This window comes from Triticum dicoccoides, chromosome 3A, assembly GCF_002162155.2.
Source record: "Triticum dicoccoides isolate Atlit2015 ecotype Zavitan chromosome 3A, WEW_v2.0, whole genome shotgun sequence".
NCBI classification, from domain to species: Eukaryota; Viridiplantae; Streptophyta; class Magnoliopsida; order Poales; family Poaceae; genus Triticum; species Triticum dicoccoides.
The window spans coordinates 658794253-658822203 of NC_041384.1; the positions used below are offsets into that span (position 1 = coordinate 658794253).

A 27951-nucleotide genomic window follows, 5' to 3' on the forward strand; every position below is an offset into this window, starting at 1 on the left:
GGTTGTAGATAACTTGAACCTTAACTTAATTAAAATGAATCAACTGAGTGTGTTACCGTGATGGCCTCTTCTCGGCGGAGTCCGGGAGGTGGACACGGTGTTGGAGTAATGTTTGCGCAGGTTGTCCTCTAGTTTCTCGCTTGCGCTTTGCCTCCTCTTCTCGCTCTCTTTTGCGAATAAGTTAGCCACCATATATGCTAGTCGTTTGCTGCAGCTCCACATATTTTTACCTTACCCTACCTATTAAGCTTAAATAGTCTTGATCGCGAGGGTGCGAGATTGCTGAGTCCCTGTGGCTCACAGATTACTATTACTCCAGATGCAGGGCCTGATGATTCCGCTCCAGGTGACGTGCTCGAGCTCAAGTGAGAGTTCAATGAGGTCTCTCAACGTTACTATGTTTCCTTTCCTGATGATCAGTAGTGGTGCCCTGGTGGGGGTGATCAGGACCGTGTCGCATGTTGGGTTATCTTTTATTTTGGCGCCGTAGTCGGGCCATGAGTGTTTGGGTGATGTAATGTTATTTATGTACTTGATTGACGTGGCGAGTGTAAGCCAACTATGTTATCTCCCTTTTTATTAATTATATTACATGGGATGTTTGTGAAGATTGCCTAACTTGCGACATATGCCTTCAATGCGATTATGCCTCTAAGTCGTGCCTCGACACATGGGAGATATAGTCGCATCGAGGGTGTTACAATATGATTAACATGTTTCTAAACATATGTTTTAACCTCTACTTTTTATTTACATTGTGCATTTTTCATAAATATAAGGAACATTTTTTATACCAGTTTAACATTTTTAGTACATTATGAACATTTTTTCTACAATATGTGTTTTGATGTCTAGTTGTTTTCATACACATTGTACGTTTTTTAATGTATAAGGAACAATTTTCATGCACATTTACCATTTTCTAAAACATGAATAACATTTTTAAATGTTTATTTGATCTACTTTTCTCATACACATTGTACATTTTTCATATAAATAAGACACATGTTACCATGAAAAGAAACAAAATAAAACACGAACCAACTTATGGTTGGATGGTTAGAGGTACAGTGGTATCCCCAGCCCACCAGCTCAATATGATATGCCGGCTCAGTTCTCGAAGGTGCTCATAGGGATATGGTGTGTGTGCGTTTATATGAGTGAGTGTATGCGCGTATGTATGGGCGCTTGCGTCCGTATTGTGTTAAAAAAAAGGGAATTGCTTTTTTTTCAGCATTGTGTTACATATCATGTAGTCTAGTTCAGTTTTTAACCGGAACCCAACTAAATTTCTGGTTCAATAAAAAATCAGTTCTGATTCTGTCATTTCAGAAGACCCTTTTTCTTCATCTTATAATCTTATAAAAATGTTATGCGTCAGATCTGGCCGCCTCCATTCCCCTTCTTCCCCAACCGAGCGCATCCATTCCCCTTCTTCCCCAACGAGCGCCCCCCCTCAGATCCGCCCTGTTTCATCATGGGACTGCGATCTTCTGCGGGTGGGAGTGGGCGACGAGGCTGCAGGATCGGAGGAAACCCCTAGCCAGCCGTGTCGGCTGCGACGGCGGCCACGCCCGCGGGCGCCGCTCACCTTCCTGGAGGCGCCGGTCAGGTCCTGCCCCCTACCCCCTCCCCCCTTTGTCTCCCGAGTGAAATCCACAACATTGTTGGGCAGCGGCGACGCCCAGGGCGTCGTAACCTTCTTGAAGGCGCTGTTATGGGAACAAAGATGGGTTGCGGGCTTCGTTATGGTGTAGGTGGAGTGTGTCAGCGGCGGCAGCGTGTCTCCAGCGGCGGCGGTGTCCCCTCGGCGTGTGGTCAAGCTGGTTTGGTGCTCTTTGTTGGGCTGCAGGGCTCCTCCGGCGCCCATGGATTCTCCAGGACGGGAGGGGATAGGGTTCCCCTCCTTCAGTGGCTGCTCTTCTGCTCTTTGAGCGAGCTGAAGACTTGGTTTTGGGCCTTGCTGCTGCCCTTTTGTGCATTCCGACAGCTCGCCCCTGTTTCATGCCCGGACTCTTGCATTTGGCGTTGCTCTGTTTCTGGTAATTCGTCGTCAGCAGGCTGGGAACGCCTGGTTCCGCCCCTGTGGTTGCATGCGATGCCATTCATGCAGGTTCTAGGGTGAGCATGTCCATCGCTCATCGGTGCGGCGCCTCGAGCCAGGCGAGGAGGCAGGGGCCTTCTGTGACGATGGATCTGGATGGATGTGTCTCCTTCAAGCCCAGGCGTTTGGCAATGGCGTGCTTTGCTCTGTCGTCGGTGCTTTTTCCTGAGCCATTTAGCGTTTTGTGCCTTGGTTCTCGGCGTGTATGGGGTTCCTGACATCTCTAGCTTTGTGTTCCATGTCCATCTTCTAGCTAGCTAGTTTGTTGTTTGCCTCTGTGAGCTGCTCCTAGGCGCCCTTGTATCTTTGCCGTATGTTTTCTTTCCTTTTAGTTGGAGTGTGGTTGTATTTCAGAGTTGTAATCCTAGCCGGTTGATGACTTCGTTAATTCAAAATCAGGCTCTTCTTGAGCCTACGTTTCAAAAAAAAAATCTTATAAAAAAAACCCGATCAGTTCGGTCTAACCAAACGCGACCTAGCTTTAGCCACGGCCTTGTCTTCTTATTTACGGGCCAGTGCCACCGCAAACCCACACGTTCGCTCGGCCTCCTTTCCCCCTCGCCGTCCCTCCCTCGCTCAGACCGACGAGCACCGCCGCCTCCCACCAGCATCTCCTGCCGCCGCCGCCTAACTCCCTCCCTGTGCCGGAGTCCCAGCTCCCCGCAGCGTCTCGTGTTCCGCCCCTGCAACGACTCCAGCCCCCGACTGCACAGCCCTCCTTCGAACTCGACATCGATACCAACCCTATCGGCACCGGCGCCGGCGAGGCGAGGCGAGGCGAGGCGACCATCCGGGTGTCACTTTCCCGAGGTTTGCGGGCGAATCCCTGTCTAGATAGCCGCCTAGCCCTCTCCCTGCGCCGTTGAGAGCGAGGAGGGGGAGGCGATGGGGACCATGACGATCGGTGCCAAGTACAAGACCACGCTCAGGGACCCCGGCCACGGCGGCGTCCTCCGCATGGTGCGTTCCCATCCTCGCTCGCCCGCTCCCCACCCACCCCATTCGCACCTCCCATCCGAAACCCCCCTTTTGTGTTGGCCTTGGTTCTGTTTGGTTGGCTTGCGCCGGCATTGCTTTTGCTGCTCGGTCGTCGAGGCGTGGTTGCTCGGCAGGGGGTTATCGGTGTTGAGGTGACCAACTGATTGATCCAGAGTAGGTTTCTGATTGGACGCAAAACAGAACAAATTGAAGCATGCTGCTGCTTACTAGATCGGCGTGCGTGTGCGTGTGCGTGTGCCTGTGCTTTCCTCATTGTTGTATGTATACTGCACCCAACATTCGGGTTTAGTCGTGGAACAGAGTAAGTCTGATCCGCCGTAAGTTAGCATTGCGGTTGGAGTGAAAGGATTGTGTGCCAAGCCCGGTGGTGCCTCCTTTGCCTTTAGTGGGAGCCAATTTGTGCCCCAAGTAGGAACACCCAGTTTGCTTAATGAAATTGGGGGCTCAACACATGCTATAAAAAATCCGCTTGAGGCAGTTGTTTGGTTCGTGATTGCATTGTTTATGTATGATGTTCCTAGTATTTTCATTTTTCATATTTGGTGCTGATGCAATCTTACCGTTGCTTGCAAGTGATCATAATGGGCTTCTTTGTTCTTGTAATTGCAGAGTGAAGACAAGTTAATATTTACCCCTAATGATCCACGCTCACTAATGAAGCTCAATGTTGATTTCCGAAGCATCAAAGGTGCTTGTCCTTTGTCCATATGCAGCGCTGGTTTCATAATCATAGCACTGAGGGTTGTACAAAATTGAAGTACTGCCATTGTTCTCCTTGTTCTAATGTGTTAGGAAACTACTTAATTGTAGATAGATGGGAATTTACTAGGTGTGGTTTGCGATTTGCTGTGGGTTTGTTTGAAATGATTCAACAGAATGGAGAACATATACATCCAAGATTACATATTCAGAATACATACGTCCAATATTACATATTCAGCTCATCAGCTGTGCCAGAGTAGGCCATGCATGTTGGTTGATGAGAATTGATTTCATGGTCATTACCAATATGCTTGATGGTAACTTTGTAGCTTCTTCCTACATGTGCTTCAGGCCACAAGTTTAACAAGGTAGATGGCAGCAAACCAACGCCGCCATTATTGAATCTTTCAAAAGATTCTGACAAGGTATGATCAATTAATTAAATATAAACATCCTGTTGAGTTTTGGTTGATAGGCATATGTATGCTCTGCATTTATTTCTGTGACTGAGAAGATTGTGATTTCTGTGCTTTTTTCAGGGGGGAGGCTATATTTTTGAGTTTGACAATGTTGGTAACCGTGATTTGTGTCGCGACTTTGTAGGTAATGTTCAGTAAATGTTTCTAATAGGCATGTCATTTTCTGCCATCAAATAGATCACATATTATGAACAAATACATCTTTTGAAAATGATTATTCTTGTTAGACTGAGTATATGCATTTTTAATGTTACTTTTGGTCCTTGCTTCAATATTTTGATTGTGAGTTTCACCTCTAGTCTACACAATTATTGCCAACAAAATATAGAACTAACTGGTGATGTTGTCCTTTCAGCTAGGGTTTTAGGCAAACATCAAGGTACTGTGCCTGCTAGAACAAATGTACCTCCAGAAAAATCAGCTGTGTCAACTGGTCCAGAACAGCTCAGTTCTGCCGAAATGGAACGGCGGATGAAATTGCTACGAGAAGACAGGTAATATCTGTATTTCAAACACCCTGCATGATTCTTCTGCTGACAGCAACATGGGGTATTGATAATAATTTAATACTAAACTGCAACAGTGCAAGCTGTCTTGCTCTCTTTAGTAATTTTTGCTGAGCCCTTATGTGCTTGTGCTTTTCAATTGATTACCTGATTCTTATTTTTTTTCTTGTTAAGTATGCATTTGGCTTTCGTAGGTTCACTTATTCAAAGATGATACTAAAGCTTCACTTTTAACTGGTCTTTACTGGTCTGTTTCATCAGCATACAAATCTGCGCAACATTACATAATGAAGCTGGTGGCATAGCTTCTAGATTGAAAATGATATGCCTTTTATGTGTTGTAACTGTAGAACTTTGAAAGAGCCAAAATAAAGTGCAGATGCCAAAATGTTTTCACCTATCCATTTTTTGTATGGGAATGTCATTCAGATATATTTCCTAGCGTACCTGAACTTGCTTGGGACGAAATGCTACCGTTGTTGGTGTAATGTCATTCGGTTATATTTTATTAATAGATCACGTCAGGAGCATGTTGATGCTGTTAGGTTAACAGATCTGTGTAGCTGTAGGGATGAACATTTAATCTTCCTATGTTGTTTTAAGAGAATGATACAGACAGAGTTTCAGACTATCATAGCCAACCAGAGGAACACAGTTCTGTTGTATTATTGTCTTGTTGAACCTTCTCTGTTTGCAGTGAACTGCAGAAGTTACATAAGAAGTTTGTGCTTGGCAATATTCTGCAAGAGTCTGAATTTTGGGCAACAAGAAAGGTAAAAACTACTGTGCATGGATACAATTTCTGTTTGTTTTGTAGTATATTCTTATTCCGTTGCAACCAATACTTATTTAAGTCCTGCAGAATTTACTTGACGATGAAACAAACAAAGCATCAAAACAAAAGCCAGGTTTCAAAAGTGCCATGCTAGCTGATGTTAGGCCATCAGCTGATGGACAGGTATGCTATGGGCCTATAGTCATTGCAAGCCTATGTGGCAAATTATGATAGTTTATGTAGTACATGGCTGTATCCTATCACTTATTGACTTCACTGAATCTTGGTTATCTTAATTTACTCATTTCTGATTTATGTGTATCCTTCCACAGACAAACAAGGTTACTTTCAGTCTGACTACTGAGATTATCCATCAGGTACATTGTTTCTACCTTGGTAATGAATTATCATCTAAAGCAGGTCTACCTGCTAGCATCATTTGCTACTTCTTCAACCATCATAAATGCAGCTATGCATTCATCTAAATGCTGGTCTGCCTGGTAGCATCATTTGCAATATTTTTAACTGTCATGTGCCGTGCTATGTACCTAAAAAAGGTGTAATGCTATGGTTGATGGAATTTCTAAACAGTTGTGTTGTTTAATGGTTTCACTTGACCAACTATTTATTAGCACCTATTGCATTCTGTGTAAGGAGCAACACCTCACTTGTTTTCTTAGGGTCATGTACTGACACATGGTCCTAGACTCCACGTCATCCTCACTGGGTGGTATTTTACAAACTGTAACTCTTTGTGATGACACAGTTCTATTTTTCTTTTCTTCTTCAGTACTTGACATACATATAGAATGGTAGGATCCCTTGTCAAGCCATTTTTATGCCATGAAAATCTAAATATGCCATTTTTACTGCATGAAAAATGTAAATTCCACTATGTTTAGCTATACCTGTTCAAAAACTTCGAGTGGGCTACTCAAACGCATTCTTGCATCTATTAGTCTGGATAATTGAAGCTATGCTCAGGATTGGCCTGTCTAGACTATCAGGCATTGTAAGCCTGTCCTGGACATAGTTACTTGGATTGCAGGTCACTGTCCTATTCACGATGTCAGGTCGAGCACCCTGTATTCTTGTGATCTGGTTGTCCACCAGGAAGCTGCTGTTCATGACCCCATGCAATAGCAATGGGACAAGGACAGAGTGGAAGAGAGAGATTGAGAGGAAGTGAGCTAGTCCCACAGCCCACTCCCTTCTCATTCTCTTCCTTATTCCCTTCTCTGAATACATTTAGATTGTATCGATGTATTATCTGACTCTTAGGGTCATCGACCTGGATTCATCGGGCCACATTCATAATCAGTGTCGTGAAGAACATTGCCCCTTTTGACTCACATGGGTAGCCACCTATGACTTTACTATGAGTGAGGCCACACCGTCGTGACCGCATTTCTTGACCCGGTCGAACAGGCTTATTCTGGTCCTTGGGCTGGGCTACATCTGCTCAGTAATACTAGTTTACCTGGCATACATTATTAACCATGTCAATGCTAAACTCCGAGATTGTTTATTGGATGTTGAATAAGTCTTGAAAATCAGTTGTTATGAATATGATATATTATTTGCGGTTTTGCAGATTTTTGCAGAAAAGCCAGCCGTGCATCGGGCATTTTTGGATTATGTCCCGAAGAAGGTAAGATAGTGCATACTTGTATATACTATTTTCATGTGCCTTACCAAGGCTTTAGGAAGCTTGAGCTTAAGTTGAAGTTAGTTTATACTATATCTGTGTTGGCATAAAGTGGATTTGGATTCTCATTTTGCTCTGTTTTTCCTTCATCTCCCATGACTCCCAAAAAGTTGTCAGAAAAGGATTTTTGGACAAAATACTGTAGAGCTGAGTATCTACTTAGGACAAAAAATACTTTAGCGGCAAAAGCTGAAGCCGCTGATGATGAGGAATTAGCCATGTTTTTGAAAAATGATGATATACTTGCCAAGGAGGCAAAGCTCAAGGTATAATTCTGGCTGTTTATTGTTGCATCCTGCATATTTTGCAATACAAGTTTCCTTCAAAAAATATTGATGTCTCAATTATTGTTTACAGATAAAACGAGTTGATCCAACATTAGACATGGAGGCAGATGCAGGGGATGAGTACATCCATCTTCCGGTGTGTTTGTGTTCTTGCTACTGTTTTGTTATATCTACAAGTTCACAAAGACAAGTGGTTTATCCGTTTCTCATAATGAGCAACTTTGTCTGCTATTTTGATCACAACCTCATGTAGTGCTTAGTCCTATTTTGAAAAATTCATATCATTATTCTTTCGGGCATCTAGGATCATGGGGTTCTCCGTGATGGCAGCAGAGAGACAACTGATATTGATAGCGAGTTGGCTAGGAGAACACTTTCTCAGGATCTGAATCGGCATGCTGCTGTTGTTCTTGAAGGGAGATCAACAGGTGAAGTTTGGACTCAACTCAAAAGTTTTCATGCTGTCTCTTTAAGTTTTTGTATACTGAAGTTGATTGGTCAAGCATGCTATTACTATTATGAGATGATACTGATATGCTAACAGCCTAACAGTTCTCCTGCGACTACACTTCTACTGGCTTCCTGTTTGTCTATCTAACACTTTCCTGAAAAGAATGCACCGACAATTGCACAAATCAACCGTCCTATACTGCTGGTTGGTTGCACACTGTAATGCTCTAGTGTAGTACCTTCTCCGTGCTGGTGTACTTTCCCCTTCACATCAGAGGAATGCCAATCATTTCTACTTTGCATTTGCTTATTGCTGTTAATAACTTAGTATTAATGCACCATATGGTTTCAGTGCGTAAGGTGATTGTATGTGTTATGCGTCTTTTTGCAGATATTGAATCAACTGATACGAAGACTGTGGCTGAAGCACTTGCAAGGTCCAAGAAGGGTTAGTAATTATATCGCTGTGTGCATCTTTTCTCACCCTAATTAGTTCCTTACTAGGCTGATGAGTTATGAACTGCAGAACCACCTCCTAGCTCTGCTGCTGATGATGCTAGTCATGAGAGATTGGTAAAGGTGGCCCGCATGACTGAGATAGAGGATCTGCAAGCTCCACGAAGTCTCCCATATGCACCACTTTGTATAAAGGTAATAGTTGGTTCATATGGCTTGATATAATATATTACCTCCGTCCCAAATTAGTTGTCTTAGATTTGTCTAGATACGGATGTACCTAACACTAAAACGTGTCTATATACATCCATATCTAGACAAATCTAAGACAACTAATTCGGGACGGAGGGAGTATCAACTACAGTAATACTCCCTCCGTTTGGAATTACTTGTCGCAAAAATGGATGTATCTAGACGTATTTTAGTTCTAGATACATCCATTTCCAAGACAAGTAATTCCGAACGGAGGGAGTATATCGCAAGATTATGGATTCTCACGCCTTTCTTGTCTTCATAGGATCCTCGAGAATATTTTGATTCTCAGCAAGCAAATGCTCTGAGACCTTTAGGTAGCAACGATGGAAGAAAGGCCCGCAGCTGCAGCCTGAGCACCGATGATGCATTCCGTCATTTAATGGATCAAATATCTTCTGTGAAAATGAACTGTCCTGTTGTTCAGTCAGATGTTGCTCTAAAGGTAAGCAGTTCTACTTGAACCTGATACCAATGTTCTATAATAAACTTTACGGGGATTAGGTCCTGTTTCCTTGAAAGATGCATGTCTGTAGATATATCTGACTTACTCCCTCCATTCCAATGAATAAAGCATGCATGCATTTAAAAAATGATCTTCAACAATAAATTAGACAAACTAAATGTGCGTTATGTGCAACAAAAATTATACCGTTGAATTCGTATTCGAAAGAAGTTTCCAATGGTATGATTTGTAGGTTATAAAAATTATATATTATTGGTCTAATTTATGGTTAAAGTTGGATTTGGAATGTGTGTGCGCCTTATTCGGTGGAATGGAGGGAGTAGTACTATCTCGTAAGCAAAATTGTTGGTGTACTAAACCCCCCTCCCCCCCTCTGCACATTGGTCTATTACTCTTTCATTTCCTCTGTCATGGGGTTACCTCATCCAGTGTAGGTGAATCTTGTTTCCTCTGTAAACGGGATGGTGGTTCTTTGTGTGTTAGAGTACGTAATGGGCCTAATGGCCTGGGCTGGAGGTATAGCCCGTTAGTCTTAGGGTTAATTAGAGATAAGGGTCGTTTGCTTAGGGGTCAAGTAAGCCTTGCTTAGGGGGCCTTTTGCCCACGGCCGGGCAAGATGGAAGGGATTTCCTTCTTAATTCTTGCTTGATTAGATTGATACATCTCCTCTCTTTATATAGAGAGGTTTACTTGACTCCCAAGCAAGGCTTACTTGACCCCCTAAGCAAGCGATCCTTATCTCTAATTAACCCTAAGACTAACGGGCTATCCCGCCAGCCCAGGCCATTAGGCCCATTACGTACTCTAACACTGTGTCTGTACATATTTTACTGGAAGAGAATTTGCTCTTCCAAAACCAGTGAAGAAAATTTGCATAGGACTAACCAATCAGTTCCCAACCATTTCTATGGACACAATGATAGGCCCGACATTCTAAATGCTACAAACACTTCTACTATGAGAAAAGTTGATGTTTGTGTAACTGTTTTATATATATGACTAACTTACACCTTATCTGGTCCACAATTTTGCATTGCCAAAAAAGAAACAGTATCCATTTTGAAACTGGTTTACCTTTGTTTGTTTTGTTCCAATTCTTAATGTTGGATTGTCATTTCATCAACATCCCAATACTCCCAGTTACCTGAATACTCCAAGTTTCCCTTACAAACACACGTTTTGGATGCTGTATTGCTGTGGCTTCTCTATTCTTAAGGTATTAAATTGCATGAGCAGGAAAACCTAACTACCTACATGGTATGGGCCTAGGTTCTTAGCGAATTGAATGAAGGAATTTCACGTTCACGGAGGCTTAATCTTAAGAATCCCCAAGACAGTCTCCTTGGTCGTCTTCCTCACCGAACACGAGAGGAACTTATGGATGTGAGATACTGCACCTATTTACCTTTTATCCAGAAGCTGTACTGTACTTCCAATTTTTTCTAGAATGTTTTCTTTCCGGACTTATCTTAATGTACCTTTATTTATTTATTTATGTATATTTGTCCGACCATTCTAAAATCATCTTATCACTGCACTCGAAATCTTATTATACATCTTGTATTGACAGAGTTTATTGTGACTGTCTATTTTGTTAGCATTGGACGGCTATCCAGGAGTTGCTGCGCCATTTTTGGTCATCATACCCAATAACAACCACAGTCCTTAGTAATAAGGTGTATTGTCACTCCTATCTTGTCTGTACTATTTTCTAACCCACAAATAGTATTTCGGTGGAAGTTGCTAAATGTAGCTCAGTGGCGGGGTGACTTTTGATTAAACAAATGGTTACTGAAATGTAGTTTCCTGCTTCAAGATGAGAACAATACCAGTGCATGTTATACATGTGAATAATAACTAATAAGAGAGCAAGTAGAAATTATCAGTTAATAATGTTAGTGGTGGAGTTTGATGTGTTGCCAACATGATGGTTGTCTCTTTCCTTGCTATCAGTAATTATGGAAATTAACCACCACCAGGTTCTTCTTCTCCTTTATTATTATATTTTTGGCTGTCAAAATGTTGCATTTAACTACCCAATTTGTTTTTAGCTTTTCTCATACTACATTAATTCTGTTAACAGAACCAATTACTGAAAAATAGCAGATGTTAGGATTGTGTTATACAGTCTAGTATTGGTATATTTGTGTATACAGCGTAATAGTAAGTCAAGGATGCCCAGATTGATGGCTATGTTCTGTGGTTTTGTCACTAATTTATAATCTAGATACCTGGTAGGACTGCTATATGGTAAGCTATCTTAAACAATTAAAACATCCAGACCATTATTGCTTAGATGTTTACGCACTTCTCCGGTTGTTCCACAGGTTCAACGGCTGAAGGAAGCAATGACACAGATATATCAGAAGTTACAGGTTAGTCTTCCTCAGCACAGTTGATATTTGGAATCTAATTATAACTGAATTGCCTTTGATTATATTTGTATATACGCATTGTGTGTGCAACTTCATACGTGCAGGATATAAAGGAATCAGCACAGCCTGATGTACGACATGAAATATCTCAACTCGTAAAGCCCATGACACAGGTTCCTACCATTCCTTACTGTTGTGCTTGATTACATTACCCAATGAATTATCTGAAACTTGGAGAAAACTATCCACCTATACCTTTTGTCATGATTTAGCTATACATTTCCATATTTGCAAAGCAGAAGCATATGTGTGAGAGCAAATATTTGTATTGAATGCTCATTTGCTGGTTTTCATGCTCATTGGATACTTACTTCCTTGCTGTTGATGTCATAAAACACACGAATACCATTCTTCTTTCAGTAATTTTCAGCAAGCTGATTATATAATTTCCAGGCGCTGGATGCTGCATTCTACCATGACCAGCAGCAGAAATCTTCAAAGGCCGGTACCGGGAGCAAGCCCAATGGGTTTTGAGCAGAGAAAACCCCCCATAAGGATTCAGCCTGATTACTGCTAGAGCGTGAGGGCTACCACGCCGGTGAGCTCTAGGCGGCAATGATGCCGTGTTGAAGAGGCTTTGATTTTGCCGTGTATTAATTATTAAATACACGTGGAACATAATAACATGCCTACTTGCAAATTTTGCCCTGGACATCTCGCATTCCTCCCCTCCTAGCTGTTTCAAGATAGAATCATCATTCTGGTTCTTCGTTGTGTTTATGGATGTCCTATTTCCCCTGCAGTGGCGATGTGCAAATGGTTATAAATAAAGAAAATCCTGATGAAAAGATAGGTATACCATGATATATCAGCAATTTGCTCTTGCGAACGAATGCTTGTTTTGTTCCATGTTAAAAAAAAAAGGCATTATAATGTAGTAGTAGCTTGTAACGTGCATCTTCTTCTATGGGTATTTTAAAAATTAATGTGCTGGATTGCCAAAAAGAGAAGTGTTGGTACGAAGAAATAAAATTGTGTTTGATGATAAATGCAGTTTTCATGTCAATAGTTGTTGCATGGTACTCCCTCTGTAAAGTGATCTAAACGCGGAAGTACCTTCCTACACCTAGTAGGAGCAAATGCTCCTGGTGTGAACAGTAAAATCACAAAAAAAATCTGAATTTTTTTTCGTAACGTACTTTCACAAATGTTATGTGCATGCAAAGTTTCATTGCGAAATCACATTGGTGGAAGTTGTGCCAGAAGAAAAATAAAATCAGAGCTTCAAAATTCTTTTGTAAGTAACATTTTTAGAGCATCGATTTTGTTTCTTTACCACACCTTCCACCAATGTGATTTTGCATGCACAACAAACATTTATAAAAGTACATCACAAAAAAAATTCATAATTTTTTGAATTGTTTTGATTTTACTGTTCACACCAGGAGCATTTGCTCCTAGGTGTAGAAACTTTACAGAGGGAGTGAGGGAGTACCTCTAATAGTTACATTAAGTTTGCCTGGTAGGGCTGTTGTCATCAGACCATTCTAGAACCGATGGAGCAACATGGCGCGAAGGTGTGATGTTGGCGTCCTTGTGGCTGAAACTGGTTCCATGGAAGTGACATGCTGCCACTAGGATTTGCCAACGCCAGTTTTTCAAGGGAAAAATGGAGCGGTGGTGGTGGGAGTGGGAGTGAGGCCAGTTATTTCAGCAGAGGAAAACAATACGCTGTAGAACAACCAATGGAATAAGTTCACTTCGAATTTAAGAGAGAAAATAATAACTCACAAGAGAGTGAGTTCAGAAAAAGTATACATACAGAGAGAAATGGAAAATAGAAGCAAAAGCAAAAGGAACAAATATTACACACCCCCAGTGGGACTCGAACCCACAATCGCCTGATTAGAAGTTAGACGCCTTATCCATTAGGCCATGGGCGCTTTTTGATTAAATCGCACCCAAAATCTATTGGTTTATCTTTCTTTTTGGGGGTAAAAGATATTTTTTTTTGCGAGAAGGGGTAAAAGATAATTAAAGAAAGAGCAGCGTGATGCGTCTCCGAGCTGCTTTAGGGATTGCATAGGAATATTCACACGTTGCAAGCCAACATTTCTTTTTGCGAGTAGCAAGCCAACATAATTTCATTTCAGGTCACCAATCTTCGCCGGAGGAGAACAAAACGTCTACGGTCTCTGGGTGGGTGCAGCCTATGATTATCCCAGATGATAAATGTCACACGTATGACACGAAGCATTCTGTCCCTGACAGTTTTTACAATAAAAAATAATATGTTGCCATCTAGAAAAATACGGGAATTTGCCATCTAAAAGTAAGTTGTCATCTTCGTGTAACTAAACTTGCCATAAAAAACCTTTCGAAGTTGACATGTGTTCGTGTCACATGTGTGGCACTTATCAGGGTTCATGATCATTTTTTTTGGTGAATGCAACATTGTTACCTTAATCCATTCTATTTTTTTGCGAGAAACTTCCAATCTATTCATTTTCAATCATGGCAGTACAAAGAACAACAGAGGTAATAAAAATTACAACCATGTCCGTGGACCACCTAGCGACGACTACAAGCACTGTAGCGAGCTGAAGACGCGCCGCCGTTATCGCCCCTCCCTCACCGGAACCGGGCAAATCTTGCGGTGGTAAACAGTCGGAAAGTCGCCGTGCTAAGGTCCCATATGACCAACACACGAGATCAGCAACCATCATCGATGAAGAAAGTCGTAGATCAGAAGGATCAAACATGTAAACACCCAAACGAAGACGAACAAAGACCGGATTCAAACAGATCCACCAAAGACAAGCACGGATCGAATCCCACGAGATTCGACGAAGACATGCCTCCACAAGTTGTCTCCAAGATTCTTGACAATCTTCACAAACCCTCTAATTCTTGACAGCGAGTTTGTGAAGATTGTCATGATTTTGCCTAGCTCATCTCCAAGATGGTCGTGAGGGACGGTAACACTAGTTGTTTTCACCACTTTGTTGCTCATGTGGTATTACTGGCAAAGAATGTTGACAATAAGGTTATATGTCAATTTCCAGAGAGAGGCAACATTACTTGAACCCCTTACATAATAAAATAAAATAAAAAGGAATGTGGTGTAATCTGCAATGGATTCGTGAAATACTCGACAACCAAAGCCTATTATGGAACAGATACTGTTGAGTATTGTTGCGTGAGTGCAAAATCCAAAGGCAAAATGCATGTGAGGATTCCTTGCTAAAGTGCCTTTATTTTATAAAGTTTGGTAAATATTTCACGCCGGGTGACCGGCTAGAACCTGCGCCGGTGTCTCTGCACGTCGCCCTCGTGCACGAGGCAACGTCCTCTCATGCGGGCCCAACCTTATCCCTTCTCGCACCGCCTGCCCCTTCCTTTTCTTATCTCTTCACCAAAATGGCGTCAACCTCTCATTCTACTTTGCCTCATTTCTTTGTATCTGAGTACTCAAAAAAAAGAATCTTTGTATCTATTCCCCATCATGCCCAACCTTTTGTATCACCTCCCCCCCTTGGTGGTCGTGGTTGCTGCCATTGAAGACACGCGATCCGCGACGGGCCACGCGCCCTCCCTTCTTTCTGCCATGCAGTGGTTGTGGCTGCCGCCGACCTTCTCCCTTCCGCCCTGGTGCTGTGACCCGCCATGGTCGGTACCCACCCCCCTTCTTTCTGCCCTACTGCCATCCCCTCCTCTCTTCTCCTCATCTTACGACCAAAAGGTTGCGACCATCGATTGCCGGTGTTGCAACCATGGATGTGAGAGCTCCAACTGGTGTCTAGGGGAGCCACGACCATGTAAGACGAGCGTGGTGATTGCGGGGGGCTAGGACGACAGCCTTGGTCCAAGCGACACCGCGCATTGCTACAACTAACATCGTGTGTTGCTACCACGGGTGTCACGCCTTGCTACAATCGACGTAGTATTTTTTGCTACATTTTGCTACAACTGGCTTCACGTTTTGCTACAATCGGCTTCATGTTTTGTACAATCAGGATCACATGTTTACTACAACCGGCACCGCACCAACCCCCGGGGGAGGTTGCGGACCGGTGCCCAACTAACAGTACAATAACGGACCAACACCCACCAAAGATGCAAGGCGGGCACCACGGGAGGATGCAACCGTCCGGCGAGGTTGCTACGCCCGTGCCGGTGACGCTATAACGGCCACACGATGCTGGACAATGGCGACCTCGTGCTGCAACGGATGCGGCCAGGGTTGTGACGATGACCACATGATGCTGGGACGGCAACAACCCCATGCTGCAACAAACGCGGCCAGTGTTGTGACGACGACGACCTCGCGGCGCCGCCGACGACCTGTTGTGGTGGGTTCATGCGACCAACCGAGGGTGACCCCCAGGCAGCCGGCGAGCGAGGGTGGTGCAGGTGGCCGAGAACAAGCGGGGGCGCTGCTCTCTCTTCCCTTCCTTTTCCTCTTCTTTTTTATTCAAGCATGTTGTAAGGTGGATCAAGGAATTGTACGATTAGGAAAAACACAGATCGTGTGGCGGGGGAGGGGGACTGATCTAGGCTGGCGTACGGTCGACCGGTGCCTAGCACCGGCCATAATGTTTTGCAACTCAGAGTTGGAGATGTGTTATGCTCAAGTCGTAGGGCTATTCCATAGTAGTACAGCAGTAGTTGATTCACCGTAGACAGCTGTGAATTAAGACAATGACACACAATAGTTTATTTGGAATCATAACACCCCACCATTTTAGCCAGCCGCCGTGAGACGACACTAGTATAGCACGTAAAAAAAAGTTACGTAAAATCACTTCGTGAATAGCATTGCTCCAAGTTATTTCCCGTCAACAACCCATCCATCGCCACGCTCCCTCTCATCTCCTTGATCGCCGGTTGCCCTTCCCGAAATCACCACTCCGGCCGACTGCATCTGCGCAGATGCAGCTGCGCCAGTTCTGCCGCTCCGCCTACGAGAAATGGCGCTCGTCGCCGCCCAGATCGACCACCTCCGCGCCCTCGTCGCGGCACCTCGCCCGCGTCCGCACCTACCAGCTGACCTGCCTCCCTCCGCCTCGTTGTCCGGCTCCCCGACAGCGACGAGGACGACGATTACTGTCCGGCGCTCCGCTGCTACAACGAGGAGTACCACTACGAGGACGGGCAGGAGGGGAGCGAGGAGGATGCCGTGGCGTGGATCTGGAACGCCGGATCTGCCTCCTCGAGAACGGACGAGATAGGGATGTAGGTGAATCGTCCATGGAGGAAGAGAATGCTCCCCACCTGTATGCAGATGGGGCATTATCGCTGGACTTGGCCGGACAGGAAACAAGCTGATTTTGTGCTGACAAGGCGTCACATGAGGAGACTGGAAAAAATGCAGACGAGGCCTTGCTGCCGGACTCGCCAAGACTTCCTCCAAGTTCGTGGTGTTTAAGGTATGGCGATCTTTGTGTCACTAGTCGATCGTTACCTTTAGAAATTGTTACCGAGTCGTCGATATTGCTTACTGTGCTTTGCTTTAGTCTGATTCTGATAGGTTCAAGCATTAGAAAGTTTATGAAACAGAAGCATTGGTGGATCGTTAGATTTTTGATATGGAGCATATGTGCAGATTCGCTGATCTTGCAAGATCCAAATACACAAATACAATCTGTCATCTCTTGGATAGGTTTTGCCATAGAAGTTTGGTATGATTGTCGTTGAATGTTGCCACGGAATTTGTTTCTGTTAATGCTCTGACCTAGCCTTGGTTGGAGCTGATTTTGGTGCATGCATGGAGATGAGTTCTGGTACATTTTTGCTACCAGTTTACTTAAAATAGCTAGGATTTCCATCGAACAGTATGTGTGTGATGGATCTTTTCAACTTTGTTTGCTATTCAATTAGGTGCAGATTTTGTGAGATAATCTCGTCCTAACATGTCTCTGATTTTGGTTTTGTTTTTTTCCTGTGGGTTTCAGGAAAGGAGGGCAGGTTCGTAGGGGGTTAACAAGCAAGGTGATGCTATTGTGTCTATTATGTGTAGTTTGTTTCAGAGAAGTCGCGCTGATTTCTCTCGATATTTGTCTATTTGCAGAGAAGTTGGTCAAAGGCAGGCTTCAGTTAAAACTGATTTAGAACCGGATGAACAATGCCGACATTGCATAGTTGTATGCCATCTAGGGCTGTCTCAATTTCATATCACCCGGAGTTGTCTAATGTCTCGGAATATGCTGATCTCCGGAGGTAATAAATTTTACATTACTTAGCATACTTAGATGAAAAGTTAAATCATGCATGTGTTCGGAAACCAAGTTCAAAATCATGATGTGTTATCGGTTCCTTTAATTTCTAAGTTGTGAGCTCTTTTTTGGGAAATACTTGGGTTTGCTTGATTTTCGTCTTCCTTATGCCTTTGGTCATCATAGTAATATATATTTTGTCTCAATTCATGGACATTCAACTATGATATCAAATAATTCTTCACTTATTGGTCGATGCATTTGTTAAATTGTGTTGACTCATTTTGCTCATAGCAATGCACGGGCATTGTCCTAGGGCGTGTTTGTTTGCCCGCATTAGGCCCAACCGGGCCCGCGCGAGAAGAAAATTGTCTGTTTGGTTACATGTGTTCATTGTTTGGCCTGTTTGGCCCGCATCGCACGATGTTTAAAGCACCACCAGCCAGGCTCGCTAGGAACCTCAGAATTGGCAGTTTTTCCATGGCCAGGCCCGCGGGATGCACGTGGTCGGCGGCGGGTGCACGCAAGGAGCCATGCTAGAAACTTCGCGTTGTTTCCCTAATCGTCGACAATAATTATCCTCACCACTCTCTCTCCCCTCTCTCCATTCTCCCGCTGTCACACCCGGGGCGGCGTTCAGCGGATTGGAGAACAGCAAGGCAACCACCGGCCTCCATCACCGGCATCAGAAACATCACCCCAAGCACTTCGGCAGTGGCGGTAAGCCCTATTTTCATCTCCTCCCATACCAATTCGTATTCGATCCGCGTTCAGATTCGGTCCGTGTAATCCATCCACGTTCAGTTTCGGTCCACGTAATCCATCCGCGTTCTAGGGGAATGGGGAATCGGGGTAAATAGCCATAGGATTGTTCAGAACTTCTTCATGAGTACTAAGTAGCGATGGATTTTAGGGTTCTGATCCGGATTGAGTACAAGGGGAATGGGGATTCGGGGTTAATCTTACACAGTAGCTTTAAATCCTAGCCGCGACGACCCTGGAGGCGCTTGGAGCGGCGGTGCCCCTCGGTCTTGTAGTTGTCCTCTAGCTCGACCGTAGCATGCACTGTCTCGTCATCCTCACTGCCGTCCAGATCTATTCGCATACTATGGTGGGCTAGCTCCGGCGCCCTGACCACCATCGCCACCGCTTCCTCCTCCGGCTCCAAAGTGATGACCTCCGACGCCACCAACATCCTATTCCAGAACGCTACGGCACGCTGGTCTTGAGGAGCTCTGTACTCCTTGTACTTGGCCCATCTTGCGCTCCGTGCAACATCTCGGAGTCGGCGTGATTCATGGCCTAGCGTAGGATGTCGACTGACATAGCGCCCTTCACTGGGTCAGGAATCAGCGTCTTCAACTCCTCCCGCATCGATGTTGGTGAAGTTTGAGCACACTTCAATGGTGTTCTCGAACTTGGTGTGGTCACCGAGCGAGCACCCGAGGAAGAATGCCCTCCATCTAATGCCCCAGGGGAAGGGGTTGGAGTTCATGGCGATGGAGAGGTGGTAGAGGAGTAAGAGACATAGAGGGTTAATTGAGTGCGGTGGTGGGTAAATATAGGGGCTTGGGCGATAGGATTTAATACCGAACAACCTTTGAACTTTGTGTTGTTCATAATGCAGATCGAGACAGAGAACAAGGGCAAGGAGGTGGTGTCGGCAATGGAGAAGGGCGAGGAGGTGGTGTCGGCAATGGAGAAGGGCGAGGAGGTGGTGCCGCCCTTGGACGAGGTGCCGCTCACGGACGGGGATGTGGTGGTGGAGGAGCCCCACAATGGCAAGTGCCAGAACTATGGGCACTACCATGAGGTTGGGCCAACTCACTTCTGCAAGATGATCCTTGCCCCGAAGATGGAGTGCCTGCCTATGCCCCTGGACTTCACAAAGCACTTCCCCGCCGTGCGGACGGAGTTCAAGCTGAAGACAAACACCGACTGCGGATGGAGGGTCACTGTCCGGCTGATGAACGACCGAGTCACCCTCGATCAGGGTTGGGCCCCCTTCGCCGTCGTCCACCAGATCAAGATCCGGTTCATGGTGACCTTCAAGTTGCTGGTTCCCGACACCCCGAAGCTGACCGTCTTCAACGACGACGTCATTGAAGTGGTGACCAAGTGCGGGAGGCACGACAACGCCTTCGCCGTGAACGTCTAGGAGACCTCTTTGTTGCACATGCTGGTTTGGTTAGGACTATGTCGTACTGGTTCGGTTAAAAACTGCTTAGTCTAAGTGTCATGCTATGTTGAGAACTGCTTGATTTGGTTTAAACTTATGTTTATATGATATCTATTTGTGTGTCTTTGGTTTGTTCTACCTGCCTAATGTGCTGGTAACCTCACCACCTCCATGAGGAGGTTACCCATGGGGCTTGTTTCGTTTAGTGATTAGTCCCACATCGCCTGACTACGCAAAATGGGGTCGGGCGCTTGGCTATTTAATAGGATGTGGTGCCATTCGTGGAAGGGCATCCAAATCCTTGGTGAGCCCAACGCAGGCTACCCTTTCGGTATAAACTGAAAACCGAATCGAAAAAGGAAATATAAAAACACCAAAATTTACTAACCGAAGTTTGGTTTATACCAAATGCCCAGGCTGAGTCGTGGGAGGTGCCCAACAAGAACGCACGGGACCGTCGAGCTAGAGCCATGAGGGAGGAGAAAGGGGATCGATTGCCCAAGCATTGCTGCTCACACGTGACCCCTGGTAAGCCCCAAGACCCTTTTTCTTACATATGTGTTTAATGTCAGATGGTGGGGAGGGTTCTGGTACGGCTCGAGGGGGTGGCTAGAGAATTCATCGCCATGCTAGTAGTAGTGGATATTAGGATAGATCTCACAGTTGGTTTTAAGTCGTCCCTAAGGCGTCGCCTAGGGGGGCGTCGACCTTGCCTTATACACATGCTTAAGGCGTCTACTTAGGTCATAGGGCGTCCAAGTCATCCACCTAGGAAAATCTGGATGCCTCGGGTAGGGGCAAGGGCTTTAGGAGGGAAACAGAGTCTTGGGCGGGAACCAGAGGCTCTCGCGTGCCAACAGTTACGAGCAGGGGAATCAGAGAGATCGGACCAGTTTTCCCCCACCTGAACCTTTGGTGGCGGCTGGAGCTGCAAATCGAATCTGCCCCACCTCGACAGCTTCTCCTCTCAGGCGGATCCCCCTCCTCTTCAGTAGATCCTCCCCCCCTCCTCTCTTGTAGCTTCTCCCATCCTCTCTTGCAGATCCTCCTCAGCTCCTCTTCTCCAGGTCAGCATTGGTTTTACCTCACCCCTACCAAATTCTACTCTATTCAGCTGCTTAGAACCCTCTAAGGCGTCGCTTGCCTTATGCCTTAGCGCATAGGCGGTGAGGCACCCCCAGCGCCTTGCCTCGCCTTACCGCCTTAAAACATTGGATTTCACGCGTTACGACGTGATCTTGTTAGATGATGCGATCTCATGCGAGTAGAGGGTGTGGATCTTCGATGCCATGATGTGATTTTTCCCTTTTTTGTCAGTTATTTCCATTTTTTTCTTAACCAATTTAGGAACAAAATTATAGTCGACTCAAAATATGGGAAAAACTAAGGAGGCATCTAACAAGCGGTCCATGGCGCACGCCCAGAAAAGGAAACTTGTCCCCCGCGTGGTCCCCATGAGATAAAAATGGAAATTTTCCACCAACTACACCACCTGGTCCTCCCACACGTGTTAGCCCCGCCTAGCTCCCTGCAGTAAATGTGTTTTTTTGTTGTGCCTGTAATTCACGTTGTTTCTGTCTTTGGAATCAATCCATGGGCTCTTTGAAACTAGGCCCCATTTGTATATGTTTCGACCAACATTTCTCCAAACCAATTTTGGTGTTACGGAGCCAAATTTAGTAATGAAGGATGCAACTTTTTGAAACCAACTTTGGTGCTACGAGAGCCAACTCTACATGTTGTAACTTTAGTGCTACATGAACCAACTTCCTGTGAGGTTGCAACTTAGCAACCATGGTGACCAGCTTCCTGTGATGTGGAACTCCGTATGTTGCCCTGGCAACTGTCTAACAGTTGATGTGCAATTTCCCCCTGTTCCCCTAGATGTGTAGTTTTCACTGCTCGCACCTAGCCCAAACTACCCCTACTAGTGAGAAGTGCGACTTTGTTCATTGTCCTCAGCCAACTGTGCATCACTCAGTGTGCAACTTTTCCCTCTAGCCGTGGATGTGCAGTTTTCACCTGGCACTCTACCTCAACTACCCTACCAGTGAGATGTACAACTTCGTCTGCTACCCCTGTTAATTGCTTAGCAGTCGATATGCAACTTTCCTCCTACCCGTGGTTGTATAGTTTTCACTGTTGGCACCCCTCCCCAGCTACCCTGCCAGTGAGATGCCCAACTTCATTTGTTGCCTCGACCAAATTCCTAGCATTCGATATGCAAATTCAACTACCGCCCCGGTCGACTAGCAGGCTAGGGAAGGAGATGGGTGCTGATTTGAGACTCACCCCGAGAGTTGGGATAGGGATAAGATGTTGGATGGCCAGAAGGAGCATATCTAGGCAAGTAACATGCACGTATCCTTGTACTGGACGGGCAACTTGAGCATGTTCCCATCCAGCAGGCCCTCGTCAAACCCTAGCTTCGTCAGCGTCAGTGGACCACAAGATCAAGCCATCATGGGCTGACCTGAGCACCAATCTCCCGTGGAACGCCTATCCCCAAATCAGTCGGCATCATTGTCGCTGCTGCTACCACGACCGTCTTCTCAGGACACCACCACAACCATGTAGACATGGGACGCCATGGCCTTCAACCCACATCAGGATGCTGCTTCGCTCTCGAATCTGAATCTTCCTTTGCAGCGGAATCCAACATCCATAGACATAAGAATAGGGTAGTGATCAGAGGCAACCGAGGAGAGGGCTGAGAGGAGGTTGTCACGGTACATCTCATCCCAGTGGATAGAGCCTGACTAGTGATTGGCCAAATCCCTGCAAAGGTGGAGCCAATCTAAAGTGGGTAATATTCTTGCGTAGCTCCTGTGCAGGAAGGAACTAGCCCTTTCGTTCAATCAGGCATATGACAACCTCCCCCTCCCTGCAGCGGAAGACTGGCTACGTTTTGAGATGAAGAGGAAAGCCCTGAACCTCGCATCGCTGGAGCACAGGATTGCTGGCAGAGATCTCGCATTCACTGGTTGCAGGAACGTGGCCAATTCCCATTTTTGCCACATCTAGGTTAGTAAATGGAGGAATATTCTCACACCTTCAGCACCGCAGCGATGCTGCTTCCTCAATAAGATACGGAGGCTTTGGCCAAGTCTTACTATGAGGAGATTTTGGCACCCGCGTCTCCCGCCCACACGCTGTTGATCCCTGTACCGCCCCCTTCCCACGGCATTGACCGAACTCGACCTTCCCTTCTTCGTTCTGGAAATCTAGAATATGCCATTAAGGACCTCCGGCAGACAGGGCACCGGGCCCTAACGCATTCTCGACACCATTCTACCAAAAGTTTTGGCAGATCATCAAATCTGGTGTTATCACCGCTATTGACCTGTGATTTTACCTTGTTGGCTCCACCTGCTCAACCAGGCCTCCCTGGTCCTCCTCCCCAAGTGAGATGCGGCTATGAATTTGGGCGACTTTCAACCGATTATCCTCGTTCATAGCTTCCCAAGCTATGTTGACCGAACTCGACCTTCCCTTCTTTGTTCTGGAAGTCTGGAATATGCCATTAAGGACCTCCGACGGACAGGGCACCGGGCCCTAACGCATTCTCGACACCGTTCTACCAAAAGTTTTGGCAGATCATCAAATCCGATGTTATCGCTGCTATTGACCTGTGATTTTGCCTTGTTGGCAATTCCCTCCACCTGCTCAACCGGGCCTCCCTGGTCCTCCTCCCCAAGTGAGATGCAGCCATGGATTTGGGCGACTTTCAACTGATTAGCCTCGTTCATAGCTTCCCAAGCTCCTCGCCAAAGTCTTATCAAATCGGTTTGCACCTTGTTTGGCTGAGCTCATCTACGCCAATTAAATCGCCTTCATCGAAGGCAGGGTGACCCTAGATAATTTCTTCTTAGTTCAACAATCCGTGAAGCTCCTCCACCTGAAGAAAATACCATCGATCTTGCTTAAGCTTGATAGTTCGAAAGCATTCGACTCGGTGGCTTGGCCTTTCTTCTTGGAGGTGCTTCGTCATAGGGGTTTTGGCTACAAGTGTATTTCCATAATTGCGACCCTTCTCCGCACCTCCTCCTCGTAGGTTCTGATCAATGGTAGCCCTTTCAGCCCTATTGTGCATGATCGCAGCCTGCGGCAAGGTGACCCCATATCTCCCCTATGCTTTTCGTTATTGTTATTGGTATGCTCGATGCTCTCCTCCGGAAGTTCAATCGGGAGGGGATCTTCCTACCCCTCTTCCATTGGGGCATTAAGCATTGTGCTTCCTATTTGCAGACGATGTGGCACTCTTCCTATGACTAATCTACGCATGATCTGGTCGGTGCCCGCTTCCTCCTTGAGATCTTCAAAAATGCTTCAGCTTTGAAGGTTAATCTTTCTAAGAGCGTGTTGGTTCCCATTCGCTGCCAAGGAATAGACATACAATGCCTCTCCGCGAAATTCCCTTGCCTAGTTTCCTCCTTCCAGATTAAGTATCTGGGCCTCTCGCTGTCCCACTCATGGCTCCACAAGGCTGACCTCTTACCCCTTGTGGAATTATTTTCCAACAAGCTCCCGGCCTGGAAGACGGTCATGATCCCCACTACCGGGCGCATCTTCCTCATGAACTTGGATCTCACTGTGCTGGGAATTTACCACATGCTTGCTCTTGATGTTCCACCATGGGTCCTCAAGGCGGCGGACAAAATCCTTCACGGATTTTTATGGGCAAACTCGTATTGCACCAAGGGAGGGCAATGTTTGGTCCCTTGGAAGAACGTGTGCACCCCTTTGCACCTTGGGGGCTAGGTATGCACAATCCGAAGAACATCAACGGTGCGCTTCACACTAAGTGGCTTCGGATGGCAAAAACCTCCAATCACATCCCCTGGTCTGTTGTTGACCTCTCTGTCTCAGATGAAGACACGGCCACCTTCAGGGCCTTGTCTTCTCTTGTGGTTATGGATGGGACCTATTCATTCTTTTTGCATGGCAATTGGATTGATGGATCGAGCATACCTATGCTGGCGCCGGACCTAGTGGTCGTTGTCCGCGCCCACGCTCTTGCTTGCCACACGATCAATGATGGCATGGCAAACACATCTTGGGTAAGTGACCTCTATGGCCAACTATCTGTGGCGACGATCGTACAATTCCTTGAATTATGGTTGAAGATCTCCGGTACGGCCCCGTCTACCGGCCCGAACTTGTGGTCTTGGAAGTGGACAACTTCTGCTGAGCACTCCACTAAGCCTTCCTACATTGTGACGTTCGCTGGCCGCATTGAGTGGGGCTGTGGTGAGCTCATCTGGAAGCCTGGGTCTCATATGAAGTTAAAGTTCTTCGCGTGGCTGGCCCTTTGGGAACGGTGTTGTACCTCGGATCGCTTGGCAAGATGGAGCCTCTCCCATCAGGCATTTCCCCCCTTTGCAGGCAATAAGATGAGTCAATCAAGCACCTCCTGCTATGTTGTGTCTCTGCGCGGGAGGCCTGGTACGACACTCTCCAGTTGATTGGCATTGCTCACCTCGCACCCACAACTGACGACTCAATCCTCGAGTGGTGGTCTTACTGCCAAACTGCCATTCCCCCAAAGATGAGCAAATGCGTCAATCCGGTGATCCTTTGCTCCCTAGGATGCATTTAGCCCGAGCAGAACCGGTGAGTTTTCAAGAACCGTTCGTTAGGCCCTATGGCTGTGATAGAGAAGATCCCCGAACATTTTCGCAATTGGCGGAAGGTGGGTAACGGTAGTCTAAAGCAAGTAGTCCCGTTGCGTGTCGACGCGGATGGCCTGAGCTGCCTCTTCCCCACACCCCCCTGTACGGTAGCACTTGTAATCGTCACTGCTTTCCTATCATAATATGTAGGCACTCAGATCTCCTGCGTGTTCTGGAAAAAATGATGGGCAGTTGGAACCAAGCCAAGGCTAGCCATAGGCCTTCATTACACGTATCAAGTTCTGCGTCTAGCGGGGAGAAATAGTTGTAGAGCCAGCAGCAAGCCGCCCTGCTCTCCACGAAAGAGCTATCTACGTCGAGCTGCACCCATCCTGGTTGTGAGCCACACCACCTTGGCCTCTCAACATGAGTACAAGCAGGCTACCTATTTTAAGCTTAGTGACCTGCTTCCCTTTATTCAAGTCTGCATGTGGGTGTTCATTAATAAGCAGGATGGACTCCATGTTGCTACACAAAAAAGTGCAACCGCATGCAAAGGCATTGGCTTATTCTGTGTGATTTTCATTTCGCACAAACCAAAATTTCCGCAAGAGCATGAGCAACATTAAGGCGTTGTTCAATGCACAATGGCCGAAGAAGGTGCATAATCCATTCATGTCCATTAACACGCATCAGTTCATCTGCTGGTAAGTCCCAGTACTAGCTCATCATGTGCCATAGTTCACGCATATGCAGACACCGATATAGGGCATGCAGGGCGTCCTTTTCCTCCACACCACACACCGGTAGGTGCCATGATTATCCGGATGCAACCGATATTTTGCTCTGTTGGGTGGCGAGTGCCTCGGTGGCCAGCTTCCAGGCGAAGAACTGCACTTTCGGAGGAGCCAAACTGTGCCAGTCATAGCCCAGCCTTGTAGGTGGTTGTCAGGCCTAGAGCTCGACGCTCCTACCCGCTGCTCATCCAGACATGCAGCAAATCCTAGCCGATAGGAGCTTCGTACAGAGAATGTGCCATGTTTGTCAGCTTACCAGACAATGAAATCCTGCTCAGCCCACTGGGAAGTTTTTGTCCGGAGGGTCATATGTGCATCGGATGTGACAAAAATATGTGCATCGGAATAGACTAATAGGCAGGAAGTCTTTCATCACCTCTTCTTGGTCGATCTTCAGAATGAGACTATAGACGTTATTTTAGCATTTGTAGGCATTATCCCAATGAGAAAAAATTCCTTCACCACTACTATAAACTCGCTCGCCTCAAAATACCCAATTACGCTGATAAGATCGGGCCAGAAACCCCTTTGGACCAGGCGTTTTCAAGGGGCCGTTTTGGAACAACGCATCAGCGATCTCCTCGTTCGAGAATTTCTTGCGTAGATCATCATTCATAGCCACAATAAACTTTGGCTGGAGCACCTGTAAAACAGCTGCAGGATTGAGATAATGGTCATTGGTGAAGATCTCCTTGAAGTATGACGTTGTTGTACACTCCATTTCAGAAGGCACCAACTTCCACAGGCCATCAACATCCCTAAGCTTCTTAATTTTATTTTTGCGCGCCCTTCAAACAACTTTTTTTTGTGTGAAACCCTCCAAACAGCTTTACGCTGGAAAATTTGGTGTTACGGCCCCCCTCTCGGCGAGCCAACAGATCTGTGACCTTTGCATCCATAACATTTCTTCCCGGTAGAGCGTCTCATTCATGATGTTTGTGAGACATCTTGCGAGGGTCGCCATTATATTGATGTAGTAGTGCAAAGCTCTTTCCGGAGTTTACCCAGCTCCCGCAACACGTTTCGGAATTTTATCCAACTCCAGCCCTGAAGAACTCCCATGCACTCGTAAATCTCGCCAAGGTTGTGCTTAGGATTGGCATTAGCCCACGCGGACAAAATATTTTCAGGGAGGTCGCCTGCCCGCTCTGAGAAGAATTAGTACTGTTTGCGCTTCTGTTGTCACTGGTTCCATTCTTCGTGTCCAATTTTACTAGAGGGTGGCGTGCCCAATTCACATCAGCCACAGCACGATCTAGTCTTACTCGATCATCTTGCTGTCCAATGCGCTTATTATCATAAGTACAAGGGGCGCCTGAGAAACTAAGATCTGTCAATCTGCAGACATGCAACACGTCCATGAAAGCTACCATCTGGTTCTCAGCTAGCTGTATAAGGGAAAAATGCTCCTACTGCCACAAAGTTCGTTAAAGTCGCCCACAAGCATCCAAGGCAGATCGGAAACCGGTTTTAAGGACTGAATGGTAGACCACATAAGATGTCTATTTTCCACTCTTAGTTTACCATAAACACAGGCCAGGACGACTCCGAAGGCGAGGTAGTGCATTTGAATTTATGAAAATATGAAA

At 45.9% G+C, this 27951-nt stretch overlaps 1 protein-coding gene, 1 long non-coding RNA gene and 1 other non-coding gene across 4 annotated transcripts; 2 read left to right on the forward strand and 1 right to left on the reverse strand.

Moving 5' to 3' along the window:
* Nucleotides 1-2621: 2621 nt before the first annotated feature.
* LOC119270017 (general transcription and DNA repair factor IIH subunit TFB1-1-like) lies at nucleotides 2622-12425 on the forward strand. 2 transcript variants are annotated; one of them, XM_037551960.1, is made up of 20 exons: nucleotides 2624-3064; nucleotides 3713-3791; nucleotides 4157-4230; nucleotides 4345-4408; nucleotides 4640-4778; nucleotides 5488-5563; nucleotides 5653-5748; nucleotides 5898-5942; nucleotides 7160-7216; nucleotides 7384-7539; nucleotides 7631-7696; nucleotides 7865-7988; nucleotides 8402-8458; nucleotides 8537-8661; nucleotides 8984-9163; nucleotides 10454-10567; nucleotides 10783-10860; nucleotides 11512-11559; nucleotides 11664-11732; nucleotides 12013-12425. In XM_037551960.1, exons 1-20 carry the CDS (start codon nucleotides 2990-2992, stop codon nucleotides 12091-12093), a joined length of 1803 nt encoding a protein of 600 aa, XP_037407857.1. In that variant the 5' UTR covers nucleotides 2624-2989; the 3' UTR covers nucleotides 12094-12425. The 2 variants fall into 2 exon arrangements, 1 of the variants encoding a protein (XP_037407857.1); XR_005133888.1 differs by lacking the exons at nucleotides 11512-11559; nucleotides 11664-11732; nucleotides 12013-12425 and having other exon boundaries at nucleotides 2622-3064; nucleotides 10421-10567; nucleotides 10783-10817.
* A 1004-nt stretch (nucleotides 12426-13429) lies between these two features.
* Nucleotides 13430-13502, reverse strand: TRNAR-UCU. Its single transcript has one exon. It is a non-coding gene; the product is annotated as a tRNA-Arg (tRNA).
* Nucleotides 13503-16398: 2896 nt separating this feature from the next.
* LOC119272595 lies at nucleotides 16399-17907 on the forward strand. The gene is made up of 3 exons (XR_005134767.1): nucleotides 16399-16988; nucleotides 17514-17550; nucleotides 17630-17907. It is a non-coding gene; the product is annotated as an uncharacterized LOC119272595 (long non-coding RNA).
* Nucleotides 17908-27951: the final 10044 nt, after the last annotated feature.

Excerpts from the sequence above, each read along its gene's own strand:
- LOC119270017 (XM_037551960.1), top strand. The coding sequence starts at position 2,990 with ATGGGGACCATGACGATCGGTGCCAAGTACAAGACCACGCTCAGGGAC. Across the intron at positions 4,231-4,344 it reads TTTCAAAAGATTCTGACAAG|GGGGGAGGCTATATTTTTGA; the intron begins GTATGATCAATT and ends TGCTTTTTTCAG. Across the intron at positions 5,564-5,652 it reads AATTTTGGGCAACAAGAAAG|AATTTACTTGACGATGAAAC; the intron begins GTAAAAACTACT and ends TAAGTCCTGCAG.